Here is a 12,617-nt window from a genome sequence, read left to right on the forward strand (position 1 = left end):
GATATCTGATGATGTTGAGCATCTCTCTTTTTTTTAAGACACACGGTCTTGCTCTATTGCCCAGGCTGGAGTGCAATGGTGCAATCATAGCTCACTGCAACCTGGAATTCCTGGGTGCAAGTGATCCTTTCCTGCCTCCGCCTTCCAAGCAGCTGGGACTACAGGTACACACCCCCATGCCCAGCTAATTTTTTAAGTTATTTTTTGAACAGATGGGGTCCTACTGTGTTGTCCAGGTTGGTCTCAAACTCCTGGCCTCCCACCTCAGCCTCCCAAAGTGCTGGGATTACAGGTGTGAGCCACCACGCCTGGCCTTGAGTATCTCTTTATGTACCTGTGGGCCATTTGTATGTCTTCTTTAGAGAAATGACTATTCAGATCCTTTGCTCTCTTTTTAATTGGGTTGTCTTCTTATTATTGAGTTGTAAGAGTTCATTATATATTCTGGACACAAGGCCCTAATCGTTTTCTCATTTTGGGGGTTGTCTTTTTTACTTTCTTGATGGTATCATTTGCAGCAAAAGTTTTTAATATTGATGAAGTCCAATTTATCTATTTTTTCTTTGGTTGCTTATGCTTTTGGTGTCATATCTTAAAAGCTTCTACCTAACCTAAGGTTGTGAAGATTTACATATTTGTTTGCTTCTAAGAGTCTTATGGTCTTAGCTGTTATATTCAGGTCTATGAACCATTTTGAGTTAATTTTTATATATGATATAAAGGGGATCCAACTTTAGTCTTTTGCATATGGCTATCTAGTTGTCCTAGCACCATTTATTGAAGACTGTTCTCTCCCATTGAATATCTTGGCACCCCTATTAAAAACCAATTGATTGTAAAAGTAAGGGTTTACTTTTGAACTCTCAATTCTATTCCATTGATATATATATCTATCCTATGTCAGTAACACCCAGTCTTTATTACTGTAGCTTTTCAGTAAGTTTTAAAAGCAGGAAGCATGAGTCCTACAACTTTGTTTTACTTTTTCAAGCTTGTTTGGGCTGTTCTAGATCCTTTGTATTTTTAAATGAATTTTAGGATGAGCTTTCTAATTTCTGCAAAAAAAAAAGGCAGCTGGGATTTTGACAGGAATTGTATTGAATCTGTAGATCAATTTGGCGTCTAGTGCCATTTTAACAATATTAAGTCTTCCGATCTGTGAATGGATGCCTTTCCACTTACAGGTCTCCTTTAATTCCCTTCAATGATGTTTTGTAGTTTTTCAGTGTACCAGCCTTACCTCCTTTTGTTAAATTTATTCCTAAGTATTTCATTCTTTTGATGTCATTGTAAATAGAACTATTTTCTTAATTTTATATTCAGATTGTTCATAGCAAGTGGTTTGTGTACATTGATCTTACATCCTTTGAAGTTGCTGAACTTGTTTATCAATTCTAATAGTTTTTTAGTGGATTCCTTAAGATTTTTTCTATATAAGGGCATGTCCTTTGCAAGTAGAGATAGTTTTACCACTTCCTTTCCAGACGGAATGCCTTTTTTTTCTTGTTTAATTGCTCTGAGTAGAAGCTCTGGTACAATACTGAAAAATAGTGGTTACAGTGGACAACTTTGTCTAGTTCCTGATCTTAGGAGGAAAGCAACCCGTCTGATGAGATCTTTTGATTTAAAAATTCTATTATGTCTTCAATTATGGCCTCTCCTCCCTTAGCCCCTTTTGGAACTCCCATTATTGAGAAGTTAGATCTCGTGGATCTATCAATTGTGTATCGTATTTTGTCAACAATTTCCATTTTGTTTTATTTTTTCATTCCGCTTTGTGAAGTAATTTTCTCATTTGATCTTCCATATCACAGGCCAACAGACTATAGAACCCACCGGCCAATTCCAGCCTATCTCCTGTTTTTGTAAAAGTTTTATTGGAACAGTCACATCCATTCATTTCCATATTTTCTATGGCTGCCTTCAAGTTACTAGGTCGAGAGGAGTAGTTGTGACAGAGAGCAAATGGCTTGTAAAAGGCCAAAAATATTTATTATCTGGCCCTTTACAGTGTAGATCAGTGTCTTTTCTGTGTTTTACTGGCTTTAATCTTTTTAAATTTTGAAATAATGTATTTTCTATTCCCAAGAATTATTTTTTGTTCTCAGATTGCTCTTGTGCAACATCTTCTTGACTCTCCTAACTTCTCTCATTATTCTCTCCTTTAGGCACACCGCCTTCTGAGTGTTCAGCTCGGTAGAAGATGGTGCCTCATTGTGTGGGGAGATTGCAGCCTTCAAACCTCCCAAGTCCCCTGAAATGTCTGCTCCCACATTCAGAAGCCCCGCCTCCCACCCGTTGTAGGTGCCAGTTCCCTTGGCTCCCACCGGGCGCTGGCTGTCAGTGTCCAGGGCCGCTGTGAGACAGCAGCAGAAGTAGCCCGGAAGTTTCTTCCCTGAGGCTGATGGTGAAGAGGCCCCCAAGCTGGGGGCTGACATTGGCTGGGAATGAGGGGGACTTTCACTTTCCTAGGTGTGAGCTGGGTGGGGCTCCCCTTCCCAGTGGCCTGAGGGCTGGTGGGAAAGGGCACAGGCTCCGGTGGCATCAGTAGTCCTCCCGGGATTGCTGGCTGGGCTGCCCCACGGATGCACTTGGCTTAGTTTTCTTCATTTAATTAAGTGGGAATATTGAGTTCCTCTCAAGTGGAAACACTCAGGATTGGCTCCAGGAGCTTCCAGAACAGCAGGCCTGCTCCAGCTGGGATCCTCAGTCCTCCCTCCCTCCTTGCAAACAGTGGTGCTAAGAAGTTGCCTTCCACAGGACAGGTACCAAATGTTCCCTTCCACCCACATCTGGCCAGGCTTCCCCGGGACTGGTCCAGGTCTTTGAGTCACCCCAGCAGGAAGCTGGAGTCTTCCCCACAATGACTGCAGGGCCTTCTTCCAAGTCACCCCTCCTGAGCCTTCCAAGCCAGGGAAACATGATCTTAAGGAAAGTTACTTTTTCAGCTGAGGAGCCCAAGAAAGGTAAAGTCAAAATAAGCTCCAGCTGTGAACCGCAGGCCATCCTCAAGATGCGGAAGGCAAAATGGGCCAGTAGTCATTTATTAAATATATTTCTTGCCAGGTGGAACCAACACAAGCAGGAGCTTTGGTTTCCAAAAATGCCTGCACAGGCTGGTGGTCCAGGGCACAGCTTGGGTTGGAATAACGACGCTCACTCAGGGTCCCTTCGGTTCCAGCACGGAGGATGGAGGGGAGCCGGTGCACAGAGAGGAATAAGACATGTTTGCTGGTCTTGTGAAGTTGACCTTCCAGTGGGGGAGCCAGCAAGTAAAAAAACAATCCCAACGTGGGCTGGAGAGAGTGTGAGCCCCGAGACAGTACAGGGAGTGGAGCTTTCAGCCCTGTAGAGGGTTGTGCTGGGAGTTCTAGGAGAGAGGTGACAGGCAGGTGGGACTGACGATGATGTGCCAGGTAGGCAGAGGCCGTGGGCTGGGCATGAGGGGAGGTAGACACGTGCTGGGGAGCTCCATACACACTGAATGAATGAATGAATGAATGCTAGAAAACAAATCGCGTCATATTTAAGGAAGGCAACTGTTGGTAATAACTGAATTGAGCAATGAGATTCATGGTGTGAATGAAGAAGGGGTGCAGGGCCGGGTGAGGTGGCTCACGCCCATAATCCCAGCACTTTGGAAGGCTGAGATGTGAGGATAGCTGGAGCCCAGGAATTCGAGGCTGTGGTGAGTTGCGATCACACTGCTGTACTCCAGCCTGAGTGACAGAGTGAGACCCTGTCTCCAAAAAGGGGTGGGGGGCAGGGTCACAGGTGGCTCCCCAAGTCCCCTGAGACATCTGCTGTTGTCTGAGCATGCTTTACTTTGATTCTGGCATGAATTAGTAACTCGCTTATGCTGGTTAATATAAACCAGATGTGGTGTCATTGGTGAATCATCCAAAGCAACTGTGTTTCTTTAGATTATTTGCGGTAAGTGCGGTTTGTTTTGGCAAACGCTAAGTCATGGAGAAGATGGTCCATGGGGTTAGATGCTCAGCAGCGACTCCAGGCTGGAAAAGCTTCAAGAACAGGAAGGCAGCATGGGACACTGCAGGGAAGTGTATCACGGACTGGGAGTCTGCAGAAATGCATAATTTTTAGGGTACAACAGGGCTCTTCTGTAACAAAGAGGCCAATCTTGACCCTGGGAAAAGAGGGACAAATGAGGTTAGGACGGGTTACATCCCTCAGGAGCTGCTAACAGGACTGTAGGAGATCGAGGTTCAAGTTTGAGGACTCCAGGCTCAAACAAATATAGGAAGGACCGCGTTAATGCTACGACCAATCTCTAACGACCTCTGATGACCTGTGCACGGTGAAGGACAAGAAGCACACAGAGACGCAACCTGCAACCCGTGAGAATGACGTTCAACCCCAGCAAACTGGAAAGGATGTGCTCTGGGATGGTGAGTCAGAACACTGGCTTGAGAATTGGCTTCACCGTTCACTATGTCTTGGACACAACTACATAACACACACACCCCCCTCCATCTGGGTCAGGGATAGAACAGTGACCCGTCACTGCCCTCCAACTGCCAGACACTGGCAAATGCTTTATATGCTCTTGTTTAGATCCATTTTTTTAAGGTAGCTATTATTTCAATGTTACTGCGACACAGGGGGAGGGAGGCACGAGCTGCGACACTGGGGACTGTGTACACTCACATACCGGGAGCGACACCCTGCAGGGTCTGGGGTTTCCGGCCAGCAATGAGGATCACTAACCTTTAGGACGGCGATTTAAAAACCAGAAAAAATCTGGACGGTGACTACTTGATGCTGTGTGTCATAAATGTGATTTTCACAGGCTGCGGTTTTGGGGCGCCGGGTGGGGCTCTTGCTGAGCTGGGAGAGGTACTTCAGACACAGCGCCCAAAGATGCGACTCCCGGTCCCCGCCTCGCGCCTTGTTTACAAAGAGAGGGACTCAGTCGTCGATGACTTCGACGCCCCTCGGACCAGGGCTGACCCCCGAGTCCGAGCGGGCTGGATGCAAGCCCCGGCCGAGTGCTGGGGATCCTCAGGCCACCGCGCGCGACCCCATAGCCCGCTGCAGCCTCCGAGAGTGCGCGGGGCGCTCCACGTGCCCGCCGGCGCCCCGCCCTGTGCCGGGCCCCGCCCCCGCCCCGTGCCCGCCCCTAAGCCCCGCCCCCCAGCGCGGCCCCGCCCCTCGCAGCCTCGGGCCCGGCCCTCCCGGAGGCGCGGACCGTGGGGCCCCGCGCCTTTTGTGTCGGGCTTCGGACGCCGCGCGCGCTCGTTCACCTCGGCGGCCACGGGCCGAGGGACGCGCGCGCGCGCGAGCCTGGTCGCCGTAGCGGGCGGAGGGGCGCACAGCCACGCGTGCACCCTCCATCCCGGCTCGCGGGCTGAAGCTCGCCCGCCTGGCCCTCGGGGACGCCGGCTCACCCGCGCGCTCGCCCGGGGCCGCCGCCCCGAGACTCAGGCGGACGCGCGCGCGCTCCCGCCGGCCGGACCCCAGCAGGCTCGGCCCGGCGCCCCCACCGTCGGCGGGCGGCCTGGGCACGCGCCGCGCACACGCCGGCCCGGGCACGCGCGCCCGCCAAGATGGCAGGGGCCGGGGCCCAGCTGTCAGTCGCCGCCGCCGCAGCCCTTCCCCGCAGCTAGCGGCCCGGACGCCCGCCCCGAGAAGATGAGCCCCTGCTGCTGCCCGCAGCCCACTCAGACGCGGAGCCGCCGCGCCCGGGGCCGGCTCCCCCGCTAGCGCCCGCGCCCCAAGCCCCGCCGCCGCGCCGGGTCGCCCCCGGCCCGCCGCGCCCGCCCCCGGCAGCGACAATGAGGTGAGTCGGCCGGCGCCTCGCGTGAGGCGGGAGGGGGAGCGCCGCAGGGGCTGGCTTGGGGGCCTGCGGGGCCCCCGAGGGTGAGAATGGGGGGCGCGGGGGCGTCCGCGGGACCGTGGGGGGCTCTGCAGAGATCTGGGGGGCACTCAGAGCGCGGGAACGGCTCGAGGAGACTCGTGGCGGGGCCGGCAGGAGGGTTGGGGGGGTCTGGCGGTATCGGGGGGCCGGCGTTCCGGAAGGAGCGGGCGGCGCTGGCCTTAGCAGCTTGTGGGGAGCAGTCTTGGGCTGCGGGGGGACCCGGGGCGGGGAGGACAGGCTGACTCCCGCGGGCAGGTGTGGCCGCGAGCCCCCCGTTCGGCGCCTCCCAGCCCTGAGGAAACCGGCCTGAAGCCCCCCTGGCCTTGGCTGCAGCCTCGCTGCCATTGCCCGGAGCCGCCTTTCGGCTTACTTTTAAAGTGTTAATTTCCCCTCAATCTGGAGCTGGTTACCCTCCCCTTCTCCCCATTCTCCTCCCATTTTCCTTTCTTTTGGCATTCCTGTAAAGTGCAAACCCCCCAAATGCACCACTCGTTGATTGAAGGAGCCTGGTGGTTATCAGGTCAAGAAATAAAATAATGCCAGCACCCAGAAGCCTGGGTGCCCTCTCCCAGTTGCTACACCCTTCCTTCCTCTTCCAGAGATAACTATATCCTGATTTTTGCGGGGTAATTACTTGTTTTTTCTGTGTAATTTTACCTTCTAAACATCTATCCCGTAGAGAGTGGTGTCTGTAGTTTTATTTCACCTGTTTTGTGAACTTTATATAAATGAAATAGTACAATATATAATCTTTTGTGTTTGATTTCACTCAAGACGTGTTTGAGATTGAACCATTCTGCTGTAACAGTTATTCATTTTTATTGCTCTATAGTATTTCCTTGTGTGAATATACCACAGTTTATCCATTTGACTGTTTGTAAACATCTGAGTTGTTTCGAGCTTTGCTGGCTACTAATAATGCTGTTATGACTATTCCTGTGTCTCTCCTGGTGCATTTATTTCTGTGGGGTATGTACCTACCAGTAGAATTTTTAGGTCAAAAGATGTGCGTATCTTTAGCTTTAGTAGAAAATACCAAGTTTCGAAAGTGGTTATACCAGTTTCCACTCCCACCCGCAAGTGTATGAGAGCTTCTGCTGCTTCACATCCTTGTCAGCACTTGGTATTGGCAGTCTTAAATTTGACACTCTGGTGAATGTGAAGTGGTATCCATTGTGGTTTTAATCTGCAGTTTCCTCTTGACTAATGAGGTTGAACTTCTTTTCATGTTTGTTTGGTATTTTTTCCGAAGTGTCTGTTCACATAACTTGCCCAATTTTCTTCTGGGGTTTACATGGCCTTTTCTTCCTAATTTGTAGGTGTTCTCCTCCAAAATCAAGAAAATGGTTTCCTATAACATCTTCTAGAAAGAAGCCTTGCTATTTTGCCTTTCACATTAAGATATATAGTCCACCTGGAATTAATTTTTGTGTAGCATGAAAAAGGGATTAAATTTTGACACTATTTGACTTGACACTATTTATTCAGTACCATTTATTGAAGAGATTATTTTTTTCCCCATAGCTCTGCAGTGCCACCATGTGGGGTCATTTTCTTTCTGGCTAAGGAATACCCTTTAGTATTCCTTTAGTGCAGGTCTGCTGGCAACACATTCTTAGTGTTTGTTTGAAAATGTCATTATTTATATTTCATTCTCTTCTTTTCTTTTGTATTCATTCATTCATTCAGAGACAGGGTCTCACCCTGTTGTCCAGGCTGGAATGCAGTGGTGCAATCATAGCTCACTGCAGCCTCCAAGTGCTATGATCAGTAGATCCTCCTGCTTCAGGCCCCTGAGCAACTGGGGCTACCAGCAAGTGCCACCACGCCTGACTATTTTTTTTTTTTTTTTAGAGATGGGGTCTTGCTATGTTGCCCAGGCTAGTCTTGAGCTCCTGATCTCAGGTGATCCACCTCAGCTTCCCAAAGTGCTAGGATTACAGGTACAAGCTACCTTACCTGGTCCATTTTTTTCTTTTTGTAAACAGCTTTATTGAGATACAATTCATATACCATAAAATTTACCCATTTAAAGCATATAGTTCAGTAGTTTTTAGAATATTCATAGTTGCCATTGCCACAATCTAATTTTAAGAACATTTTTCTCCATTTTCAAAGGGTCTTTTCATTAGTTATAGAATTCTTGGTTTGTCATTGTTATCTTTTAGCATTTTTTAAAGTTAATTTACTTTCTTTTTCTTTCTTTTTTTCTTCTTTTTCTTTTTTTGAGACAGAGTCTCACTCTGTTGCCCGGGCTAGAGTGCCGTGGCGTCAGCCTAGCTCATAGCAACTTCAAACTCCTGGGCTCAAGCAATCCTACTGGCTCAGCCTCCCGAGTAGCTGGGACTACAGGCATGTGCCACCATGCCTGGCTACCTTTTTCTATATATTTTTAGTTGTCCGGTTAATTTCTTTCTATTTTTTTTTTTAGTAGAGAGCAAGTAGCTCTTGCTCTTGCTCAGGCTGGTCTTGAACTTCTGACCTTGAGCGATCCTCCCGCCTTGGCCTCCCATAGTGCTAGGATTATACGTGTGAGCCACTGTGCCTGGCCTGCTTTATTTTTCTTGTATAAAAACCCTATATCGTAGCCACTGCTGGAGCCTGGGTCCTCTGCATGGAGACCTAGATGTGAGTCTTTATGAGATGGTCAGTGAATTCCTGATAGGGAGACTTGGTGAATACAGTCTCTTTCCAGAGATCAGGGGTCAGATAGATGTAGGTCTTGGAGATAGCATCAAAGGTGGCCTTGGTGAAGTTGCCCAGGGTGGCAGTGTAGCCCCTGGCTGAGGTGTAGCTGTCCTCAATACCAGCCATCATCAGCAGCTTCTTGGGCACAGGGGCCAAGTCGATGTCAATGCTTCTGGGGTTGGGGATGAGGCATACCAGCACAGAACCACAGCAGCCTGTCACTTTGCAAGAGATGACGTGGGGCTTGCCAATTTTGTTTCCCCAGTGGCCTCTCTGCATGGAGACAGTGGAGAGCTTGGCCAGGATGATGGCCCCTCGGATGGTAGTTGCCACCTCCTTGGAGCACTTAATACCCAGGCTGACATGGCCATTGTAGTCCCCAGTGGCAACAGATGCCTTAAAGCTGGTCTGCTAGCCAGTGCTGGTCTGCTTTGGCACTGGCATAATCTTCAAAAAAACCTCATTCTTCAAGGATGCCAAAAAAGTCAATGATCTCAGACTTCTTGATGGGTGGGGAGAAGAGAGAGGGATCTCCTCCAGGGACTTGATCTTCGTGTCCTTGACCAGGTGGTACAGCTTGGTGACAGGGATCCACTCTTTGTCCTGGGCCTTGCCTGCACAGCTCCACACCTCAGCCATGGCCCCAGCCCCAGCCCTGACTGCTGCTGCTGAAGACTTCCTTGCAGCCTCCCATTCCAGGGCTCCTGGTGCCTCCAGGCCGTCCAGCTATACCAGTGTCATCTGTCATTTGGTGTTTTCTTGCCATTTGGTGTTTTCTCAGGGAATTCTTTTAGCATTTTGAAGCCATCTCAATATCTCTGACTCTGGATGGTTTCTGTTGCCATGTCCCTTATCAGTCTGTTGTTCCTTTGAAAGTGGTCTGTGTTTTTCCCTGCTGCTTTTGTCTTTTTTTCAGCAGTTTTTCTGTGCTGTCCCTGATATGGATTTCTTTATATTTATAATTGGGGTTCTTAGGGCTTCTTGAATCTGTGCCTTCATGTCTTTCATCAGTTTTGGAAGTCATCAGCCATTAGTACTTCAATTATTGCTTCTGCCCTATTTTCTCTTGTCTTTCTTTCGGGGACTACAGTGATAGATGTTAGACCATGTCACTGTATCTTCTATGTCTCTTACCTTTTTTCTGTGTTTTCTGTTTCTTCTTTATCCTGGATATCTCCTTCTCACTTATTTCTCTCTTTCCTGTTGTATATCATGTGCTATTAAACCTATCCATTGAGTTTTCAATTTCAGTTATTTTATGTTTTTGATTTTTAATTTCCATTTGGTTTTCTTTTATAGTTCCCAATTATCTGCTAAAATTATCAAGTTTGTCTTTTATCTCCTTGAACACGGTATGCATGCGTCTCTTAAAGTCTGTCTGATTATGGCAATACTGTGAGTCATTTCCAATGTCTGTTGGTTTTCATTCCTATTGTCTTGTCTCCTTATGTGCCTCGTGTGTTTTTTTTTTTAAATGTGTGCTGACATGATGTGTGCGAAATCATTTGTAGAAATAATTTGAGACCAAAGATGATGTTTTTCTCTTCCAGAGATAATTCACGTTTGCTTTTGTCAGGCAGATGGGGGCACTTACAATCTGGGATCCCTTCAGTCCAGTTTCAGGGATTGAGATGTTTCTAAGCTGAGCTGCACTTCTTGTGAGGACAAGCCTGCTCTGTTCACCTTTCCTCCTAGTGTTCACCTCTTTACCTGCCCCTTGACTCTCCCAACACCAAACTTAACATTCCCTTTGAAATTGACAAACACCCGTGGGAAAAAGTAGCCCCAAACACTGAGCTCATCTAGTGAGCCTCTGACTTGCCTCCAAGCAGATATTTATTACATCTTTCCCTAGCTTTTCTACCTCCCTTTAGCTAGAGGATTGTTCTGATTTACTTAGTTTGCAGTTGCTGGAAATAAAAGCCCCTGATTTTTGCATTTTCAGTGACAGTTTGAGTCAATATTCCATTTTGGAAATGTATGCTACTAAATCATGGAAGCCGTGGAAAACAGTAACACTCATTTTCTTGTGTTCTGCCCTAATATGTTAGATTGTTTCTGTCAGTTTGTGAAACACTCTTGCAATCAAGATAATTTTAAGAATAAATCTTTAACTCCTCATAATATATAATTAATTGGAAAAATGGCAGTTTGGCTCAGGTCATTACCGTAAAGCAAAGGATTTGGGGGCAGGTGCTTTTCTCTCTTCTTTCTGTGGTCACATCTTTCTCCTGTCTTGATTTCCTTAATTGTTTATTTGATAAAAAGTACACTTTAACTGGTCCTCTTGAACAGAACACTTAATTTTTTGGTCAACAATGGCTAATAGCATTCTCAGATCCCATTCTATTAGATGAGGTAACAAGTCACGGACGTAGAGATGAAAATTCTTAGAAGTAGTTTTTCCAGAATGAAAAACCATTTTTTTTATTTGAGTCAGTCATTTGTTTATATAGTTTTTTTTAAAGCAATGCCGACAGTATATCATGGTTCTCTTTCTCAGACTGCTTATAGTTAAGCATCTGTACGTGTATATTTACTGTACCTGAAGTATGCAGCTTTAGTAAATGGGCTCAAATAAGTCCAGGGGATCTGTTCATTACCCGTGTTGTCAACTGATTTGATTTAATTATAAGCAATTTGATTCACCTGTAACAAACACTTTCCTTTTTGTTCAGTCCTGAATTTTTTTAATGAAAGTAACACATCGTTTCTCTTGATAGGTAATCTCATGGGAGTACGTAGATGCGGCCTACTGATAAAAGTCTGAAATGTAGTCTCCAAACTGTGTCCTTTTGGAGTGTCTCAGAAAGTCGCAAAGATGGAGGTGCGCTCTCACAGATAAACTGAGCACTCGAAGCACATGGCCACTTATTTTAGCAAAAGAGTATTATTGAATCAAATTATTCAGATGATCAAGGCTGAGTCTGAGTTTTTCTTTATTTTCTAGGCTATTGCCTGAATTCTTGTTTCCCTTTTCCTAACAGACCTTAAGTATTTTTGTATCTTTATTCAGAAATCCTTCTGTTGCATGATAGTGGATTAGATGGGGTAAGGAGGTGGAAGGAACTAAACTCTCCCCGCCCCCTACCACAAAAATAGTCCCCGTACCTAAAAGAGTTACAGAGATTTATTAGGTCCCTTTCTGTACCTACTTTAAAAAAAAAAACACCACCCACACATACACAATATACAATATATTCCTGCTTATATATTTGAGTCATTTATCTATTGGGAATATTCTCTTCTGTGAACATTTTTCCTATCTGCCTTTTATCTTTCAAAGATTAAATACATAAAAGTTTAAAATGTTTATGTCATTAAGTTGTTTTCTTTGTGATTTTCCCATCATTTCTAACATTTAGGATGGCGTTTTTCTAGAAGTTTGATTATTAAATTTTTTTTCTGTTATGCACATACAGTCAGCCTTCCGTATCTGTGGGTTCTGTATCCGTGGATTCACTCAACCTCAGATCAAAAGTATATTTTTAAAAAAGGATGGTTGCATCTGTAGTGAACATAGACAGACTTTTTTCCTTGTCATTATTCCCTAAATGGTATAGTATACAACTACTTACATAGCATTCACATTGTATTGGTTTTTAGAAGTGTTCTAGAGATTATTTAAAGTATGGGGGAGGATGTGTGTGGGTTATATGCAAATACTGTGCCATTTTATATAAGGACTTGAGCATGATCAGATTTTGGTATCTGAGGGAGGTCTTGGAACCAATCCCCTGTGGATATTGAGGGACAACTGTATAACAACTTAAAAAAATTTATTCTTCAAATTGTATTGAATATGAGGAGAAAACTGAAATTACGTTTTTCTTCAAAATTGCTGGTCAGATAGATATGTGATTACATCAGTAGTCTATATGACAGAGATATCAGCAACGTTTTCTATTAATAGTTTGGATGGCAGTGCAGATATCTGGATCCCAAAATCCAGGGGGCATGGTTGTAGCTGGTCTTGTCTAAATGAGTGAGGACCACCTCTAATCCTCAGAAAGCTTACCTGCCCCCACCGGGGCCAGCCTTGTATATGTGA

The 12,617-nt window shown here is 46.2% G+C and overlaps 1 protein-coding gene and 1 pseudogene across 1 annotated transcript in view; one reads left to right on the top strand and one right to left on the bottom strand.

Annotated features, from left to right (window-relative positions):
* Positions 1-5,184: 5,184 nt before the first annotated feature.
* The window catches only part of EVL (Enah/Vasp-like), a 178,034-nt gene continuing 170,601 nt past the window's right edge, over positions 5,185-12,617 (top strand). The window contains exon 1 of the mRNA XM_069489703.1: positions 5,185-5,800. Coding sequence (XP_069345804.1) covers positions 5,796-5,800 — 5 coding nt within the window. The 5' untranslated portion in view covers positions 5,185-5,795. The remainder of the gene's footprint in view (positions 5,801-12,617) is intronic.
* Positions 8,456-9,307, bottom strand: LOC138380922 (small ribosomal subunit protein uS5 pseudogene; annotated as a pseudogene).

Source organism: Eulemur rufifrons, chromosome 2 (genome assembly GCF_041146395.1).
Source record: "Eulemur rufifrons isolate Redbay chromosome 2, OSU_ERuf_1, whole genome shotgun sequence".
NCBI lineage: Eukaryota > Metazoa > Chordata > Mammalia > Primates > Lemuridae > Eulemur > Eulemur rufifrons.